The 20611-nt window shown below is 46.8% G+C and overlaps 1 protein-coding gene across 2 annotated transcripts in view; it reads right to left on the minus strand.

Annotated features, from left to right (window-relative positions):
* The window catches only part of LOC147222429 (MICOS complex subunit mic25-a-like), an 83773-nt gene that overhangs the window by 38846 nt on the left and 24316 nt on the right, over window positions 1–20611 (minus strand). Inside the window, exons 5-7 of one of the 2 annotated variants that reach the window (XM_086168084.1) lie at window positions 19234–19254; window positions 16565–16648; window positions 7354–7424 (exon numbers count right to left, since the gene is read on the minus strand). In XM_086168084.1, coding sequence (XP_086024210.1) covers window positions 7354–7424; window positions 16565–16648; window positions 19234–19254 — 176 coding nt within the window. The remainder of the gene's footprint in view (window positions 1–7353; window positions 7425–16564; window positions 16649–19233; window positions 19255–20611) is intronic. The other variant, XM_086168086.1, reaches the window with a different exon arrangement.

Here is a 20611-nt window from a genome sequence, read left to right on the forward strand (position 1 = left end):
ATAAGGTGTGTGTGTGTGCGTGTGTTTGCGCGTGACATCTCGGCGCTGATAACTTTTCAATCAGCGGTCGGGTGACTAACCGGAGACGTGGTCTTCGGAGCGTCGCCGCGATCACCATTCATCTGCATCCTCATCGGCGTGGGTATTTTCAATTCCGCGGCGGCGTCGTTTAATTTGCGAGGACTATTTCTCCGCCCTGCTCCTGAGGTACACTTGTTTAAAGCGTCAGAGCGTAAATTTAAGACACTTAGCGCGGCGCCTGCCGAGTTACAAATGGCTGGTTGCAAAGTTTTATTGAGCCATCTTGTTCACAGGGCTATTATATGATGTCGGAAATGGCGGCAAACGCCGAATCCTCTCCGCCGCTTCGAGAAGTCACACCTCCTGCCAGCTCCTCCGAGTGTTTGGTGTCGGCAGCATCTTTCTGTGCTAATGGGCGCAAGTAGCCGCATAGCCATGCTTCACGCGAGCGGACCAAAACAAGACGCCGCTTCACCACCGTTGGATACCTGATCATTTCCATGCTTTCATTCAATCGATATATATTAACAATAGAAATGTTTTTACGATGGTGGCAAATGCATCTGGTGCACCAGAGCGGCGTTCCTCGACCTTTTTTTAATGTCAGACAATATTTTCACCGCATGGTGCGGCGGATAAAAACACATTAATATTCATATAGAAACACTCCTGCTTTTTTCTTTCAGAATACTCCAAAAGCTTGTTTTTTAACGCAGGGTGGTTGGTCTGCAAGTGGCGAAGAAGTTTTGAAGGCTTCATTGCCTCATTGGACAGCCGGTCGCCCGTATTATGCAGAGCGTGGGAATCACCTGTCGCCATAAATCCATATTGGAAGTAGGTCTCCAGGTACAATCTGTTAAATGCAGCTTTCTTTTTCTTAGTGTTCTCAGACTCCTCCCTTTCCCCTTCGCAAAGAAACTTTCCAAAGAGGGCCAGGTGTTGGGAACCTCGCACTAGAGCACCTGGAACGATCCACTCTGGACATTTGACAACCGCACAAAGGGTCTCGTCAAATGTGTTGACAAGGGCAACGGCTCGGCGGGAATACAGGAGGTCCTCCGCCTGCGAGGGAATTCCATTCTTACGGGACGACATGGCGCGAGTCAGAACCGATATACAGCACGGTGCACAGGTAGCCATGTGACTCACCTATGCTAACACGGGGGGGAAAGGGATATTGCAGAAGATGCTGAGACTGGAGAGGCCAATGTGCACAAAGCTCACCAACTTGTTCAGGCACAAAACATCAACATCGCAAAAGTATTTTATCATCCAGAGATGGCGATGTATTCACGAAACGCAGGCCGAGGACTTCCCGACTGTTAGCACCAAAGCTAACGGTTCAACAGGGAGATCATTTCACTGCGGCATCTGCAGTTACCGGTTGAAGGCGGAAGGACCGAGTGATCTTCTCTCGGGTTGACGGTTGGAAAGTCCGTCCGAATGGCTGGCTAGGTGTTCTCCAGATGATCTCCGCTCCGATGTCCGTTGTCGTGGTCACAACGGAAGCGGTGAGGAAGCTTTAACCGGATCAGCCGGAGCCTCGTGCAAACAAACGCGACCGCGGAGATAGCGTGTGATCAATCAAGGATCAGCACGGTGGGACAGGTAATGTGAAATTCTATACTATCTCGGTTTTACAGGCTGAGCCCGAATGAACTCTCCTGTGTTTAATAAATCTTCTCTGTCACGTTTATGTGTTCAGATCTGCCCAATAGCTATGAGCACATGCACTCCACCGCCAAAGCTATCTCCTGTTTCATCTCTATCGGCTTTGTCCAACCACCTGTGACGTCTTGAGAGGTCCTCTCGGGATTTTGGAGATTGACTCGCCTTTCTAATCCACCGGTCTCTCCTTTTGTAGGCTCACAATAATGCTTATCTCGGATCTGGAAAAGAAGTTCTTCATGGTTTTTTCGCGTTATATAATTGAGAGTGCCGACTGGTCGCAGGCAGTGGCCGGATGTTCTCCTGAAGTTATTCCAGCCCGTCAAAAAAAAAAGAAAAGCCATTAGGTCTGCCATATTTCATCATCTCCTGCTCCTTGAGCAGCAAACGTACTCGTTCCGCTCCTGAAAATACCGCTTACGCACTCGCTCATGTTGCCTTGTAGGACTAAACAAATGATCCCAGATGCATTTATCTTATTTTCCACCACAATTCAGTTCGCCTAAAAATCTCCCGTGTCTTAAATTGTTCAATTGTTCTGCAAACACCGCGGGGGGCATTCGATCTGACCTCCCCAGACACTCGGATGGAAATGTTTGTTTTATACTAAAGAGATAGTTAATGATGAAGAGACGCCATCTGCCTCGCTGATAACCTTTCACACAAAGAGGAGCAATGACACAATGAAGGCTAGTTATGAGCTATTCAGAGGACATGCAGCGGAGCATACATGTCTGTTCCAGAAACAAGTCACTGCCTACCCATGTACAACAAGCAGGAAATTAGCTCATAAGAATGTCGGGCTCCAGCGTTTACTTCCTGGCGAAGCTTTCCACAGACACACAACCCAGTTCAATAAGTTCTATCTTAAAGGCTAACAAAGTTTATCATAAGAGGATTAATGGATTTTTTTAAGGTAAGCTAAGCTGTAATTTTATGGATCTTTCAGCGGTGAGGTGTGTTTAGAGAAAACGGGGTAGCATGATAGGCGAAGGCGACGTAAACGGATAAAGTGCTCGACAAATGTCTCATGTATTTCGGCACGGATGGTGCGGCAGAAAGTCACCTAAGATCATGCTTTACCAGTCACTAGGCTTTGGATCCGGGAAGAAAAGAGTTCACAAATCATGGAGGATTGGGTTTTGATCACAACCAGAGAGGGCTGTCAGAAGGACAACGCCATCAGTGAATGTGACCAGAACGTGGGAGAGATGTAGTAAACAACCGAGCCCCGAGCCAGAGCCAACTAGCGTGGATTTTATCCTCCTGAAATGGCGAACCGATACTGCTTGATAAAAGCAGAAGGAAGGGAACTCGATTCCAAAGAGTGGAAACTCTCCTTGTAAGACCCTGTGGGACATCCACAATCTGCTTCCACTGCAGAGTTCGAGAAGCTACATTAGCCACTTTCAGACAGAGAGGCAGAAAGAACACAATTCTGAGAACTGTCCACATCAGATTTCCTCCTGGGGACTGCGGGGAACCGGCGTGAAACAAGCATCTGTGACGTGGATTAAACGGGATATATTAAAAGGGTTGAAGTGTTTTCCCCCCGCACTGCTCTGCCATTAGCAAACTCCGGCCTTGTTTTGGCCAAAATGCTGACGTTTCGCCGCCAGCCCTTAAAAGCCCTTTATGGCGGAGCAGGCCGCAAGAGCTCGGGCCTCTTCGTCGCTCCCTTTCGTGCTGCTTCCGTCCATTTGGTTGCAAGAAAACAGCTGACCAGGGGTCACAGTAGTTTTTAAAAAAGGGGGCACTGCAAGAAGTATCTGAGAATGTCAAACTCAAGGTCTGCGGGCCACATGTGGCCTTACATGTCATTTTATGTGGCCCATTAGAACGTCTTAAAACGTCTGATTGTCTTAGGCATGCATTGACCATTAACTATTGAGCGCACCTCAATATAAGCCGCACCGGCTAGCCGATCGCTATCTCGAGCTTCCTCCTGCGCACTAAAACCGTCAAAGTCGTCTTCTTCGGTATCGGAGTTGAACGGACTCAGAATTTCCCGGTCATTTCATCGGTCCGATGTGACGAGGATAAATGTTTTAGCGGCGTGAAGCTTGTTAGCGTCCCCCACCCAAAGTCCATATATTAGCCGCATCATTGTTTACGTGAAAAAAGTTGCGGCTTATCGTCCGGAATTTACGGTGCATTCCCCACAATTCATGCCGATCATGTTACCCGCACAGTGACGGCATCCCGCCATTAGATCGCAGTGTCAATGGCATTTTCAACAAGTGGAATTGAGAAATACAAATGATGTCTAGGAAGAGAAAAGTTGATGCAGATGGAAGGCCGTTTCGAGAAAGATGGGAAGACCAATACATGTTTCAGCTTTAAGGTGAAAAAGCAGTGTGTCTTGTGTGTTATGAGGCAGCGTCGGTCGTCAAAGAGTGAAATCTACATCAGCATTTAGACAGCAAACACATAGCTAAGTACGCCAAAGCTAGCCTTCCAGAAAAACAACAAATTGTCCAAGAATTAAAAGCCAAAATGTTTGCATTTGCATAAAATTTGAGTGAATAATACATTCGGTGTTATTTAAGATTGAGGAGTTGTTACATTCATTTTCTATTAGGTTACATTTAGTTACATTTATACCGTTACCGTTCCATGTGGCCCTTCGAGGGAAACCATGATGCAGATGTGGCCCTCGGTTAAAATGAGTTTGACACCCCGACCTCCCTTATAGGAGTTCCTATAGAACCGTAAAAAGTCCCTGACTAGAATGTTTCCAGACACTGAGGTTCATGCTTCCTGGTTCCTCTGCTGTCCAAATGCGCCGAAGAAACGGCTCAGCTCCTGAAAAGTTTCTAGGAACTGCAAAAACTTCCTCCAGTGCAAAAGCTGCCCTTGGATCTGATATGAGTTTGAGCATTTGTTCGCCAGTCTGAATGTCTGTCTGGGAAAAAAAAAAAAAAAAAAACACTTTCTATCAGTTTGAAAAACCTTCAAGAAAAAGCATCAATCCACAAAATACACATTTGCTGTTGCTAAGCGGGGCGCCCCTCTTTGCACCCCCCCCCCTTCAGCAACGGGGTAAACACAATAATTACCAGGCGTTGGTCGGTGTTGTGTGAAATGACAGTGACCACAGAGCACAATGGAGGACGGGCCGAATGCTGAGAGAACATGACAAGCATAATGGCCACCTGAATATAAAGCGTGCCGGTACTGTATCCACGGCAGAGGTAAAAGGGTGAACCAATGCAGAAAGTTTCAGCGTGTGCATGTGTGTGTTCATTCGGGCACTGAAATAATAATAATGGTGGGACGAAATGCTCTCCCAACCCCCCAACCCCTCCCCCAAAGGAAACAGTGCTGACTTGATCTCCTAACCTTTCCTGCTCAGTTATGGACAATAAATAGCGAATCTCGGCAAATGCGGTCGTTTAGACGGCGTTTTTGGGCTCAAACTGCGCGCAACTGGATTGAGCGGACCCGCTGTGTGAAGACGGCGGGGCCGTGGACGAGGTCACCGCCCATCATCGAGTGCAAAGCTGTCAAAATAGCCCACTTTTGCTCTTTTCTATTTCCAGAATAGCGTTTGCAGCCCTGCTACTATTCAACATCACAGCAATAAATGCATGACAATAACGTTGGTCATTTACATTTTGACTTATTTTATACACATTCCCAATTCCACATCCGGGGATGCTATTAAATGTCCTTTGACGGATTGGCGTGTTCTTTTGATGTCACACTATTTCACGTTGAGCATATGATGGACCTGACTGGCGCTTGCTAATATTCAGCGCCTCGCTGATAAAACGGTAACATCCAGGATGTGAACCTGCATCACGGGCCACGTATAAAGACGTTCGCACACTCATTCACGCGTCATGCAAACACACACACTTCATTTTGTCCTTTACGCGGCCTTGTATCCACAAAAAGGCCAAAAGCAGAGATGGGATGTGAAAAACGATCCATATTACTCCGTGATAAGTCTTCAGTAATGTGATAGTAGTTGCAAAAGCATGCAAGAAAAGGGAAAAAATAAACGCGCGCTCTCTCTTTTCGCCGGCTGAAAAAAAGCGGTGAACTGGGTTTTATAACACCGAGTAATTGGCAACATTCATCAGCTCTGGCAGAGTGTCACCGCCTCGGCGTCGAATGAAACTGACAAGCTTTTCGACAGCAGCCGAGTTGTGAGCCCGGGCCAGGCGACATCGTCTTTCTTCCAACGTGCCGGTCGTGTTTCCCCGGCAGCAGACTGCAGCGCCGCTCCGACTCCGATAATAAAAAGAGCAAGTCTGCCGGCAATTAAACGGCACGACTGTCAGGCTAACAGTGATAGTCGTGAGCAGAGACGGCAGCGGCGCGACGACACTGGTATTAGCGGGGCAATGTGGCGGAAACAAAAAAAGAAATTCAACCGATTGAGATTGGGAGATCTAAATGAACGTGAACCCGAGCTGCCCGTGTGAAAAACAACACGCCAATGAAAAGCAGCCTGATGATTATCCACTTAAGAAAAGAGCATATTTTAAATAATTCCTTCCTCAATTGTGCTTCTCCTCCTTTGAGCGCCAGTTGATCACAAGTAAAGGCATACAAACATTCAATCCCATAGACTCACTGGGCATTTGCTTCTTTGCACTTGATGCTCTGGCCACCATACACTACATCACCCCGCTTGTTGAAATAAGTTCTAAAAAGTTTGTCGGTAAAGGTCCAAATAGCATATGTTTTCCGGGAAGCCATTCGGACTTCACTTTGAAAACCTGCACTGTGTGGTTAAAAGAAAAAGAAAAAAAAAAAAAAAGAAAAACACCTATTAATACATCTTTCAGCCGCGAGCGGCTTCATCTTCACATGTCCCTGCGCGTGGGCGGGCCGACTGAAGGCCGAGTCTCCCAAGCGGAGAGCAGGGGAGCTCAGACGCAACAACATCTCTAATGTTCACATTCATCTGGACGGAGGTGGACGCGAACACGACGGTCCACAAACATCAGCACCTTTAATGCCCGCACGACGATCCTGCGCAGGATTTGCAGCCGCTCGCACCAATTCGAACGGCAGCTCTGGTTGCGCAAGTGTAATCAAAGTACAGAGTAATCTGTAATCTGAATACTCACGGCAGGTGAGGCACTGAATGCATAACAATCAGATTTACAAACGTATGAAACCCACAGAGTCGCCAATTCACCGAATAAGCCGAGGAGTCGCAAGAAGAAGCCCTGGAATCTCGAGCGCCTCCCTACCGCGAGGCAGGAGAACTGCGTGCCTCACTTAGTGGCTCTTTTATAGTGGTTCGGCACAAGAAACTAGCAACACAAATACAGTTATTGACAAAAAAAAGACTGTACATTGAAAATGTAGTTCTTAAAGCAAAAGTGTTTAAGAATTTAAAAAGCGAAATACAGAGACAGCGATACGGTTTTAGTGCAGTCGGCCGTCATTGAGGCTCAACAGTCCGCTGCCTCATCGCACGTCTCTTCTCAGTATGCGGACAGTAAATGTTAAAATCCAGCCATTTTGAACAAAAAAGCAATCTTAAAACTGCGGAAGTTGAATGAAAAATACCTTATAGTGTAAATCACTGATAAATATAACCACTTAATTCTCCCTTCCTTTTTACATTTTTTTTCTGTCCAAGATTGGCAGGTGAGGCACGGCCTCTCCTGCCTCCCCTGACTGGACATCACTGGTACTCACCATATGCGTGTTTCGGCTTTGGCGGCCGCCTGGTTGTACTGCTCGGCCGTCTCCTTGTAACTGTCAAGGTTCTGGTGGCAGAAGAAACAAAAAGAAAGTAGTGAGAACCCGCAGGGTTAGAACCCTCCGACCGGGAGGTTGCCGGTCGGATTCCAAGACTCCGGCTGTCTGCACGCCGCTAAAGTCCTCGGAACCCCGAGTTGCTCCGGATGCTAGCACGCCACTAGCATGCCTTACGAAGACTGCGAGGAGCCAAATTTAAATTTATAGCCGCCCACAACTCGGGTAGCGATGACTATAAAAAGAGTGCGTCTGCGAGGGACGAACCCGAATACGACACACCCTTTACAGGAGGAATGCACTGCCGTGAGGTTTTACGATGTCGCGATGTGTTCAAGTACTTGTTTCCGTCTGGGAAAAGGTCAGAGTAGTTTCCTACCCCAAGCATTAATATTCTGCATGAAGGGAGCGTGAAGAATCTCGAAAGAGGCTCTAAAATGTAACAACTGGTTTTTATGCCGGTGATATTTTCCAGTTCTGTCTCTTGGAATCCACTTCAGGTTTTGGCGTCGGCGCCGAGCGAGCTTCGGGTGGGAGCGACGGAACAAAGCCCGAACACAATCCAATCTCCTGTCGGCGGCGTCTCGCTCACGCCCGCCGCACAATAATCACCATTTTAAAACCAATGAACGCGGCACTCGTGCTTTTCACTTAATTATTCCCTAAATTCCCCACAGATGGGCTGATAGGAGAGAAGATAATTGAGGCGTCTGATCGGGGAAGGAGATGGGATCAAACACAAACCTCCTCCGCGGTCCCCGGCCGCCGACGCATCGACTGCCCTCGAGTCATTTTCATATCTCATTATTTCACACTGATCCACAGACATGCTTCTGCTAATCTGAAGGTCTGGCGTTAGCGGAGGCTCAAGTCTTTTCATAGGGATATTTCCCTTAATCTCATCTGCCGCTATTCACCGCAGTCGGGTAATCTGTACCGCAATCCCTTCCTTCGCCCGCTGTGCAAAGAAAGAGGGTTCGATACAAGTCCAAAGTCAAGCGCGGGCCTGACACGAGGATTACAACGTCATCTGAAAGGGGTTGTTTTTATTCTCCCGATCGGCGAAACGGAACTACAAAAGCATCCATTTAAGTTGTAGTTCAAAAGCGGCGTGAAGGGGGGGAGGCGAGAGGGCCGATCCGAGATTCTCGTCGCCGCTTCCGATGGTCGGTTTGTTCACGCGGGACCAACCGGCGCTGACGGAGGCCCAGAGGAAGGAACGCTGTGAGGAAATGGCGAGTCTGCGCCTCCTACTACGTTTTTATTAATTTACAAATGATTCATCAGCATAGAAGGACTCAAGAGTCTTCAACCCGTGGGTGCGTTAGATAATCTAGAACATGCAGAGTGCTGCACCGAAAAGGGAAGAGCTGAGAAGAATTTATAACACAGAAGCTAATCTGTAACCGCTGCCCGGAAGCGCCAACCTCAGCATCCTCCTGCCCAGATCTTCCTGACTCTACCTCCAGAACATCTAACAGTCGTGACCCTCTGATGGACCTCCTCATCTTCATCTCAGCAGCCTCCAGCTCCGGCCTTTCCTTTCTGTCTCTAAACGTGGTTGCTCTCACCTCCGTCTTCACCTTTACGAATCTTGAATATCTTCCACCGTTTTGGGCTTTCCTACCGAATTGGATTATTGAGCACATCAGAATTACGGCGTTACATTTCCGTTATTTTACCGCCGAGAGTGTGAACGAAATGCGGTGGCGGGAACGAGGGTGGCCGGGTCATCCGCTGTTCTCGCTTCTTTCCACCAAAAGCGAAATTTTTCTTTTTTCTTTTTCTTTTTGGTCCCACAACAAAAAGCCGGGCGACCTTTCGAGATGGGCTCCGCGTCGCGGGAGAGATGTGTCGATTCCGACCCGACTCCTCTTGAGGGCGGTTTCTATCTGAAGGCTAATTCCAAGCAATTTCTGACCTCGGGGCGTATTTTCATATATATTTTAGTCCGGGTGTCAGATGGAGACCGAAATGATTGGAGCAACTGATAACGCCGCCCACCGTCTTCTCCCGGGTCCTCGGGCTCTCTCATTGGGCGGTTTTCCAGTGGGCGTGGCCTGATCTTCTCACCAGGCGTCCACCGTTGTTGTTTCCTTTATGAATATCGGAGCGATGGATGTATTATTTCAGCTATTAGCATGTAGCTATTAGCGCTACTGTTATTATTATCTTTCTACTCCAACCGGTCGAGGCAGAAGGCCACCCCAAATCTGTACCAGGTTTCTGCACCGGTATTAAAAAAAAAAACCAGTGTTTTCCTCGCTGCTATCGCTAAAAGCTAGCTCCTGGGGGGAACGTCGGGCTTTTGTAAACGATTTTAAAGAGTTCGGGCCGGACCTGCGCTAACTGTGTTGTGATTTGGCGCCACATCAGTAAAATCTGACATGACTTTCACGCAGGAAAAAAAAAAGGCGTCCTTAGGAGACTTGTACGCTCGTGGATTCTACGGACTTGATATGCTTCCCACATTTGAAGATCAAAACACTGGGTATCACTGTGCCTGGCACAGTTTCCCGCCTCCTGCAAAAGAAAACTGAGGCGGTGACAGTGAGTAATTAGTCTCAGACTAATTTGTGGCTTTTGTTTCAATAAATTTAAATCAAAGAAAGTCAAAAGAGGCTGTTTTTTTCTCCTTTTTTTTTTATTTTTTTTTTACAAAACTTCCTTTTCCAGGAATCAACGTTCAATGTGGGGGTCTGCCGTCCGGCCTGGTGCCGTCCGGTGACTGCGTTCATACGGTCTGCGTCTCCGGCAGTTTTGCTTCAGCGATGCTTCTGAAGCCTCGTCCGCTTCCGTCTTTGCCCGAACTCTGAACGAGCTGGTTTCAAGCCGGAGTTCATAAAAGATCTGCAACGTCATGATTGCAATAAACAGATCCTGCACACTGAGGGCGCACAAACTGCCTGTTTGCACAACTGATTTTTTTTTTGTTTCAAACGCTCTAAAACTGCGAGGTGGTCCGTCAGAGTGGAGGTCATTTACCATTTACAGTATGATTGAATGTTAAAGTGAGGCGGAGAATTAAGCGATGCATTAACGACACAAAGTAAATGGTCTCCATTTATAGAGAGCGCTCAACATCTCGCAGTTTCAAAGCGCTTGACTCTGGATGGCATTCACTCATTCATGCACCAATGGCGGCAGAGCTGCCATGCAAGGCGCTAAGCGATTGAGGATTCCGTGTCTTACCCGAGGACGCATTGGCATCCGGGCAGGAGGAGGCGGAGATCCGACCACCAAAACACCAAAATAATACATTTATAAGTGTCCTTCAGGGGTCGCCACAGCCAGTCAACCTTCTCCATCTAACCCTGTTCTCTGGATCCTCCTCTCTCACACCAACTGACTTCATATCCTCTCTCACTACGTCAATAAATCTTCTCTTTGGTCTTCCTCTAGACCTCCAATTCCAGCCTCCGTCTACCAATATATTCACTATCCCTCCACTGTACATGACCCAACCTGGCTTTACTTCTCTGGCTTTTCTGAGCTTCTCTCCAGAACATCTACCATGTGCCGTCCTTCTGATGGACTCATTCTTGATCCTCTCCATCCTGGTCACTCCCAAAGAGAACCTCAACATCTTCATCTCTGCAACCTCCAGCTCTGCCTCCTGTCTTTTGGTCATTATCACTGTTTGTAGACCATCTCACCACTGTCTTGTCCACCTTTCCTTTCACTCTGGCTGATAGTTTTCTATCTCATCGTACCCCTGACATTTTTCTCCATCCATTCCAACTTGCTTGAACACGTTTCTTTACCTCTTTTCAAACTCTCTGTCGCGCTGTACTGTTGACCCTAAGCACCTTGAACTTCTCTGTTACACCTACAGCACACCTTACCACTGTCTCACAGTGAGCATACATGTCCTGCGCCCGTCTAACACACTTCTCTGCCAATTCCAACTTGCTCGAACCAGTTCCTTTATCTCTTTTCCACACTCCTCGTTGCTCTGGACTGGTGACCCTACGTACTTGAGATCCTCCAACTTCTTGATCACCCCTCCCCGAAGCCTCACTGTTCCACCCGGGTTCCTCTCGTTCACACAAAATAATACAATTATAAATAATAAATAATAATCAAGATAACTAATTCCAGTCAAAGTCATTTGTAAGACAGTCCGGGGTCTAAAATCGCTATAATTGGATTTTTGAATCTCCAGGGGCCACGTAGGAAACCTTGCATCGGGCACGGCGAAACACCCGCCCGACGGCAGCCGGGCAGAAGGCGAGCCGAGCCGATGCCGCGGCGGAAAGCGGCTTATCGCCGGCACATGCGCTCGGAGCTCTTCCCAGTCATTTGCACCCACGGGGACAAAAGTCCAATGTGCACAGACAGAAAAAGAGGGGGGGACGACAACCCTCATGGGGAAGAGGGGCAAGAGGAAGGGGGGGATTTTGGGGGTGTTGGGGGTTTTGAGGATTAGTGCTCGTGTGATGAGTGTGTCTGTAAGCTTGCATACATGCAGGTGTGTGACTAAATCTGTGTTTGTGAACGGCTGTGCTCAGATGATCCTTGCGTGCACGCTCGTCTAAACACCCTCCGGCGGCTGTGGATTGAGATGGGTTGATGTCAGGATTTGGAGGGAGGGGTTGTTTCACGCTCCATGCTTGGACGAAGGTGGATTAATTTCTTTCTTTTTTTTTTTTTTTTTTTTTTCTTCAGAGGCAGCGACCGACCAGGGAGGAACGGGGGGATTAAAAGAGGTGAATTTTAAAAGCGAGACTTGTTTACAGAGTCGCAGGGTATGTTGCCACAGGAAGACAGATATACTCCACCTGTAGACTGGGGGGAGATTATAGAGGCGTCCGCAAATAAACAAGAGAACAGAAGGCGAGCGGGGAGGAGAAGTAGAGGTTGCAATGTTTTGTTCGGCAGCGATTCAGACCGGCGGTTTCTTTCGGTATGTAAACCCCGCTCACGTGTTGGCGGCGGTGGAAGCGAATTGTGGGATGGCTTGTTTGCTCCGTGACCGGAGGGCGAGTCGGAGACCGCCGGGACTCCGCTTCATCAGGAAACCCAGCAGCATGAAAAGGAATTTGCTATACAGACGACCCTCACGAAAAGTGAATTTCGAAGTAGAGAAGTGATCATTTTGATCAACAAACGTCATTCAACTCTTTATCAAAACTTTTGGACAATTGCAACGTTTATTGTAAAGTCTATAGCAGACTTGGGTAGATGCTGGCCATTTGGGAGGCATCGTAGAGCGAGGGGTACAGTGATCCCTCGCTATAACGCGGTTTACTTTTCACGGTTTCGCTACTTCACGGATTTGCATGGTGCATTGTGTTCTGCATTCTGATTGGCTAAAAAGTCACTCCGCTTCTTCTCTACCTGTGCGTCAATAACGTTGCAGTTTAATATGTACACGTACGTAAATCAGCTTGACAAATTTACATCACGTACGTGCAAATTCTCTTGCAATTTCCAGTTTCTCTAAAACCCATTACGTTGACAAAACGCTCTGGAGCGACAAAAGGGCCCAAAAGTCAGCGGAAGATGCTATCTATCGCAGATAAAGTTAAACTTCTGGACATGCTAAGGGAAGGTAAAAGCTATGCGGCTGTAGGTCGACATTACGGAATTAATGAATCTTCCGTTCGTTCCATAAAGAAGGAAGAAAAAACATAAGGACGACAGCAGCTATGTATAATAGAGTATTTGATTGTATAATAATTGTAAAAAAAAATAAAGGTTTCTAGTTCACGGATTTTGCCTATCACGGGTTCTTTTTGGAACGTAACCCCCGCGAAAAACAAGGGTTTACTGTATCGCAAAAAAATTAAAAACATATTCACTAACTAAATAGCACAAAGTGGGCAGCATTCACGCTTGCGCGATCGGCAGCGAAGCAAACCGGGACATTTAATGCTGTGCACAACCTCCGAGGACATCAGACGCTTCTCTCCATGAACCAATCAACATGAGGAATAGAACGATACACACAATCAGCCAATAGCGTGACGTGTACGGATCTACTTAGCCAATGGTATTCCATAGGAGATCTGGGGTGGGTACAATGGTAGGAGCCAGAGTTCCCCATGCAGGGTATCTTTGTTTAGCAAAGGAGATCTCGTAATTGATTGATTTTATAAAATGAATTTTAGTTTAATGTTACTTTATTTTACATTACTTATATTTTTTCGTCTTAGGCTGGAATATGGCTATTTCATCAGGAAAAAAATTCAAATACAGCAAAAAAAAACACTAAAGAATGATAAATCTTTACATTCTCCTTTAATTATTTTTATTTCATTTATGTATTAATTTATCTTTTATTTTATTGTATTTATACTTTATTATTGTATTTGATTTATTTTTTCTTCATTTTATTTTTAGAAATAGATATTTTTATTTTTAGAAAATCCCACACACGCTCCGAGCCCGGAGCCTTCATCGCAAAATTATATTTTATGAATTTTACAATTAAAACTCTTGATTCTCGATTATGATCTATTATTGCTTTTTATATAGTATTTGTCATTTATAAAGTACATTCTTCTTATTTTAAGGGAGCTGAAATGGATTAATAGCATTTCAATTTATTTTTAATGGCGAAATTTGATTTGAAATACAAGCGACTTGAGTTACGAGCTCGACCACAGAACAAGTCAAACTCCTGAAATGTTTTACTGTATTCGGGTTTTCAGCGATTTGGTTTTAAGTAGCATTACGAGCACGACGGAGGGATCATACAATGACCTGATCCGGGAACAAAATGCTTTTAGTGCCTTAAAATAAAAAAACATCGGCATGCATTCATTCACTATCTGGTTCTCCACCCAACCTCCTGTTGGTTTTGGGACTGTGGGAGGAACCTGGAGGAACTAGTTAAGGGTGCGGAAGCACAAACAGCTGCGCCGAAAGGCCGCCTAACTTCCAGAATGTGTGCAGGGGAATCAAATATTTTGGGTTTTTCTACATAAAATTGGTCAGAATTAGGAGTTTCAAGGGTGTGGAAGGGGTCGGCAATCCGCTGCAAACCAGTCTGGAGACCAAAACCCTGGAAAAAACCTAAAACAAGAAACCTCCTCTCCTAAAAAAGCCGGGGCTGCACGGCCTCTCCGGGGTTCGACACACACACACACAGACTGAGGGGACAGCATGTCCACAAACATGTCACAATTAATGCCCGACACACACACACACAAACACACACTGCTTTTCATTCTGCACGTGTCTCGGCGGCGGCCCCTCCCGACGGCCCCCGCGGCTATTAAACAAACACGGTAATCTGCCATCGTCGCTCATCCCCCCAGGTAAATTTGACAAACGGCGTCCGTCTTGGCGCCGATAATGAAACGCGCACCCTCGCGTACGCCCGCCGTTATTGTCCAATTAGCAGGAGCCACCGCTAAGCCGGACTAAAGTGTTGATTCGGTGGGATCACACACCAATTACGCGGCGGCGCCACCTCTCATCTCGCCGCCCCGTTCCTTGGCGCGCCTCGGATCATCAAGGCGCGCAAACAGACGAGCGGCGAGCGGCGAGCGGGAGCGCGCGGCGGTATCATTAAAACCCCCGACATGGCGCAGCTGAGAAAACGCTCTTATCGTCAACGGCGGATCGCAGGCCCCCGAGCCTCGGCGCCCGGGTCGGAATTAAAAAGCCTTAAACGCAAACAACGGCGCGCGATTCAACTCGTAAGCGGACGTCGGGTTCCCGGAGTCGGGCGGGGGCGGGAAAAGGAGGCGACGCTGAATGAAGTGCGAGATTGGAAATCGCGGGAAGAGAAGGAGGCGAGACGGACGGCGGCTCAGGACGGACTGTTTAATGCGCGGTCCATACAGGCCTCTTTATCGCTCGCTTTCAGTCCCCGTCTTCCTCGCTCCCCTCATTGGCATGCAGGTCAGCCGCGAGCGAGCGATGGAAAAAAGGGGACCGCGGCGGAGAGATAGAGCGTCCTCCACTCCTCTGCCAATCAGTCTCTTCCGTTAAGCGTCGCGCCGTGCGCCGCTCGCAGGGGCCCCGACGTTTAACTGGGAAAAGGTTTTCTCAGAGACCTGAGGAAGGCTGGAGCCGGGCGGCAGATAAGCGCCCTCGGAGGAGGGCCAGACGGGGGGGGGGAGGAGGAGGAGGAGGGCGGTTGCGGAGGGTCTGCGTTTACCGCCGGTGCTTTTTAGCTAATGTGAGCGAATCCTTCGCCGACGCGTTCCCGCCACTTCTTGCGTTCTTTGTTTATCCATTTCCGGCGCTCGCCGCCTTGTCCCGCTCTCCATCAAATTACTTTGCTTAGCCTCCCACCCTTTTTGCGCCCATTTTTTTTTCCATCTCTGCAAAGCACAGAGAGCTTTTTCTTTTTTTTTTCTCCCCTGACCCTGAAATCACACAGGTCTTGAGTCTTGTAAACCCTGCAAAAAGCGAACAGGCTTTTACACGGTACAAAATACTGACAGCACATTAGCGTTCCGGCGCTCATAATATCTTAAAAGCACCCGACGCCATTTGGTTTTTTGAGCTCGGTGAAGGAAAAACACCCACGTGCTTTGGGACGAGGGGCGAAGCTACCGGAAACGTCTCCTGAGTGCTGGTCCACCGGTTACCGTTCTTCTCCAGGTGGACTCGAGGACAAAGCTCAGCTCCGTCGGAGGCGCCTGAACCCGAATCTGCTCTCCGAGGAAACGGGAGCGACGGCTCTTCTGCTAGAAGAGCTAAAAAGCCAACGCAAAGCCTATCCGACCCTCTCACACCAGCCACCTTCATGTCCATCCATAAACCTTCTCCCTGGTCTTCATCTTCACCCAACCTCACCATCCTTCTTCCCAGATCTCCACCATCCCTCCTCTGTCCACGTCCAAACCATCTCAGCCTGACTTTATCTCCAGAACATCTGTGCTTTCCTTCTGATGGACTCATTCCTGATCCTCTCCATCCTCCTCACTTCCAAAGAGGAACCTTCACATCCTCACATCTTCAGCTGCAGCTCTACCTCCTCTTCCTACCTCCTATCTTCTCATCGGTGTCTCCGTACAAGACACCTCCATCACCTCCACCTTCTACGCCTTTCCTTTCCCCCCGGCTGATGCTTGAAAAGCGTTTGGTGCTGAAATAAAGCCACCCATCGGCATTCCTGGTTTGCTGCAGAACCACCGATGCTTTTCCGAAATTCGGAACCCCTGGTTTGACGGGATGGGTGTTTCCTCACCTTTTTCTCCAGTATCTCCAGCTGATCTTTGTAGAAGGTGGAGATGCTCGCCAGCTCCTGCTCTTTTCTCTCCAGCCGTCTGGCCTGAGGACAAAGACGGAAGAGGTTTCATTTCTTTGCTGTTGTTTTTTTTTTTTTTTTCCTTATCATGACCGTCCAGAATGAAGGGACCGTAGAGGTCGTAAATCAACAATATTCACTGGAACCTCAGAGAAACAATCGGTCGCCGGAGGATGGAGCAAGAACTACTCATAAAAGTGCAAAATTAAAAACACATCACACCAAAGGTGCTACTGGATGACCAACGCAGGTTGGAGGCTTGAGGGACTTTCACAGGAGGACAACGATGGAAGAAAAACATGCAATCGTTCTATTTATTCAAATTCATTTATTCATTCATTCATTGGACGAGAGGCGGGGTTCGCCCTGGACGCCAGCCAATCACAGGGCCACATGGAGAGACGTACAACCATTGGACTATTTAGAGTCTCCAATGAACCCCCTAAAAGTTTGTGACTGCAGGAGGAACGTGGAGAACCTGGAGGAACCCAACGCAGACACGGGGAGAAGATGGAGACTGAACACAGGAAGGAACCTCATGATAATAATAATAATGATGATAATAATAATAGTTGTCGTTGTTATAATGCTGCTGATAATAATAATAATAATAATAGTAATTATAATATAATTAGTTATAATAATTATCAATTCTACTGGGATCTCAGTAGTAGGATAATAATAATAACTGTTGTTACTGTTATACTGATACTACTACTACTACTACTACTAACAATTATAATGATTATAATAATAATACAATTACTGATATGATTAATAATTAGAATTATTACCACTGAATATCTCATTAGAATAATAATACTATAGTAATAACTATAACAATAATAGTGTAAGTATTATTGTTATTATATCATTATATTAATTATTGTATTATTATTCTTATTATTTATAGTTATAATACGATACTACTTGTACCATTCTTCCTCTTCTTATCATTATTATTATTATTATCATTATATAATACTTTAAATATTATTATTATAGGATTATTATTCTGCTACTGAGATCTTCAGTAGTAGTAATAATAATATATATATTTTTTTTTTTATTATTATTATCATCATTATTATTATTATTATTGAGGCCTGTCACACTTAGATCCTTAATTCCTAAAATTAAGGAAGTAAAATTGAGTGATTTTAAATTGAACTGAAGTGGTTTAATGAGCCCAGTTTGGCTTCCATTGGATCTCCAGCATCAGGCTGGTTGAGATGCAGATCCTCCCAGCTTCAGTTCAATCACCCCGAACCCCAGTTCTTATTTCTTGGTTTTGGTCGAACCTCAGGCCTCGGACGGGCAAACACAGGGTTGCGTTGTGACAGAATCTGAGCGAGCACACAGGACGGCGGGGGAAGGAGGAGAGCGGCGTCACAGCAACAGATTGTGATGGGGGCGGGGGGAGATGGGAAAAAAAGAAACGCAATTTCCATACCTGACCGACTCTAGGCGGCAAAGCGGCGTGCGAGGAAAGCCGGGCGGAAGGCGCATTTCAGCCAGCTTCTCCTGCAAAATCACTTTGCATCCTCGCTTGACATCAATTTGGATTTGTTTACGTTTCCTCCCCCCGTCAGTGAGAGAAATTCAAATATTCAGCGTTTAAGCGGCCGAGCCGCCGTTGGAGGATTCAAAGCGTGTCTTGTGAACGGCGTGATTCACAACGCGTGTTTCTGCGGGAAGATGGAAGGAAATGGGCGGGCGATGAGGCGCGGCGGCGGCGGCGTGCAGGGGGGGGGACCCCTCGAAAACAAACACCCCGTTTTGCAAGACGTTTAAACCGAATTTATCTACTTTATCCGTCCTTTATCCGGCCGGGTTCGCCATTTGTTTTGGGCGATTTCACTTCGCCCACAACAGAATCCGCCGCCTGATGAATCTGCTCTTAAACGCTACTGATGGCTCGCCGAGCGGCCGCTGGTCCAAATTAAGACATGATTGGTCCGTTGCGATCGAATCATAATGAGCAGAAAAACGGGGGTGTATCAAATACACACAATGTGTGTGTCGCGATCCAGTCATTGCGGCTGCACACACTGTGCTGCACATTTGAGACCACCCAAATGCTTCTTCTTCGGCTGATCGACTGCTCTTATACAGTGGACAGTCACACACCCGTGCGCACACACACACACACACACACACACACACACACACACAGACGCAGTGACATTACGTCTTTTCATAATCCAATCTTATCCTAACTTAACAGCCATATGGATCCCAAAAGAGCACATCTGCAAATCCCTGTGCCGTGCTCGCTACACTTCTTCTTTATACGGTAGTGGTTTGACGCTTAAGGGTGGTGTGTGTGTGTGTGTGTAAAAATCACCTCTGCCAGCAGCACAGATGATGTGTAATTTTCTAGCTGAATACCTCCTAAAGTGTTGTTGTGTGGAATGGTTGCGGAAGCTTCGCTCGCAGCCTCGCTTTAATGCACAATGAAAACATGACATTTGAATGGGGGAGAGAGCGAGTGAGCAAGGGAGGGAGGAGGGCGTGGGGTGAAGAAAAGAGTTAGCGGGAAAGAGCAAGAAAGGTGCGGTTGTTGAAAGAAAAGAGAGAAGAGAAAAAAAAAAAACAAGGTTGCTTACCCAGGCATCCAAATCTGCTGGCTGGGAGAGAAAGAAGGATCAGGGGTGAGCGAGAGAGCGGAAGGTAGAAGGAAGGCACGCTGCTGAGAGATGGCGATAGTGACAAATAATAGGAGCATAATAGACAGGTACAATGGAGGGAAAACAAAAGGGTGCGAAGGTTGAGATTAAAAAGGAAAAATGGGGAAGGAGCCGCCGCGCACCGGCGGGGAAGAAAACGAAAACGCGGTAAACAAAAAAAAAAAAAAAAAGAAATAAAATAGCCGCGGTAAATTGCGAGGAAAAGGCAGGTACAGAATAATCAACGCTACCACGGGAAACGTTTAAACCGTATACGACATATTTGGGAAAGACGGTCGCGTGTCACCATGGAAACACCTGGTCTTTCAGAAGGGAGCCGCGCCCTCCGTGATGTTCGGCGCGCTCGGTCCTAAACGCCACGGCGAGCCGAGCGGCGGGAAACACTTCACCGAGGTGAGGGATCGGACGGACACGAGTTCCCAGACGCCACGGATTAATCCTGGCCGCTTAGATGAACTAAAACCGAAAAAATAACAGCTTTCAAAGCCCGGATGCACGCTTGTGTGAGAGATTCAGAAATGAAGAAAAACAGAAAAATACAGCAGGAATTATCCGTCCTTACGGGTGAAGTGCTTTGGAAAAAAAAAACAACATAAACAAATCTGATTGAGTCATTACTGCAGTGGATTAAAGATTAACTCATTGACAAATACCAGGCTTTTATCAAACGTCTATCTTTTTTTAACCACTTTGTCACTTGTATTGTTTGTATTTTCATTGTTTCTTCCGGGTTTCTATTTTGTTGAATCGGGCGTCTTAAATAAAACGTTATACAGTAAACCCTTGTTTATCGGGGGGGTTACTTTCCAAAAAGAACCCGTGATAGGCAAAATCCGTGAAGTAGAAACCTTTTTTTTTTTTTTACAATTATTATACAATTAAATACTGTATTATACATCGCTGCTGTCGTTCTTATGTTTTTTTCTTCCTTCTTTATGGAACGAATAGAAGATCCATTCATTCTGTAATGCCGACCTACAGACGCATAGCTTTTAGCTTCCCTTAGCATGTCCAGAAGTTCAACTTTATCTGCGATAGATAGCATCTTCTGCTGCCTTTTGGGCCCTTTTGTCGCTCCAGAGCGTTTTGTCAACATTATGGGTTTTAGAGAAACTCGAAATCGCGAGAGAATTTGCACGTACGTCATGTAAATTTGGCAAGATGTTTTACGTACGTGTACGTATTAAACTGCAACGTTATTGACGCACAGGTAGAGAAGAAGCGGAAGTGACTTTTTAGCCAATCAGAATGCAGAACACAATGCACCATGCAAATCCGTGAAGTAGCGAAACCGTGA

The sequence above is a fragment of the Fistularia commersonii genome, chromosome 21 (genome assembly GCF_037954325.1).
Source record: "Fistularia commersonii isolate RoL2024-O1a breed Wild chromosome 21, RoL_Fcom_v1.0, whole genome shotgun sequence".
Classification (NCBI taxonomy): Eukaryota; Metazoa; Chordata; class Actinopteri; order Syngnathiformes; family Fistulariidae; genus Fistularia; species Fistularia commersonii.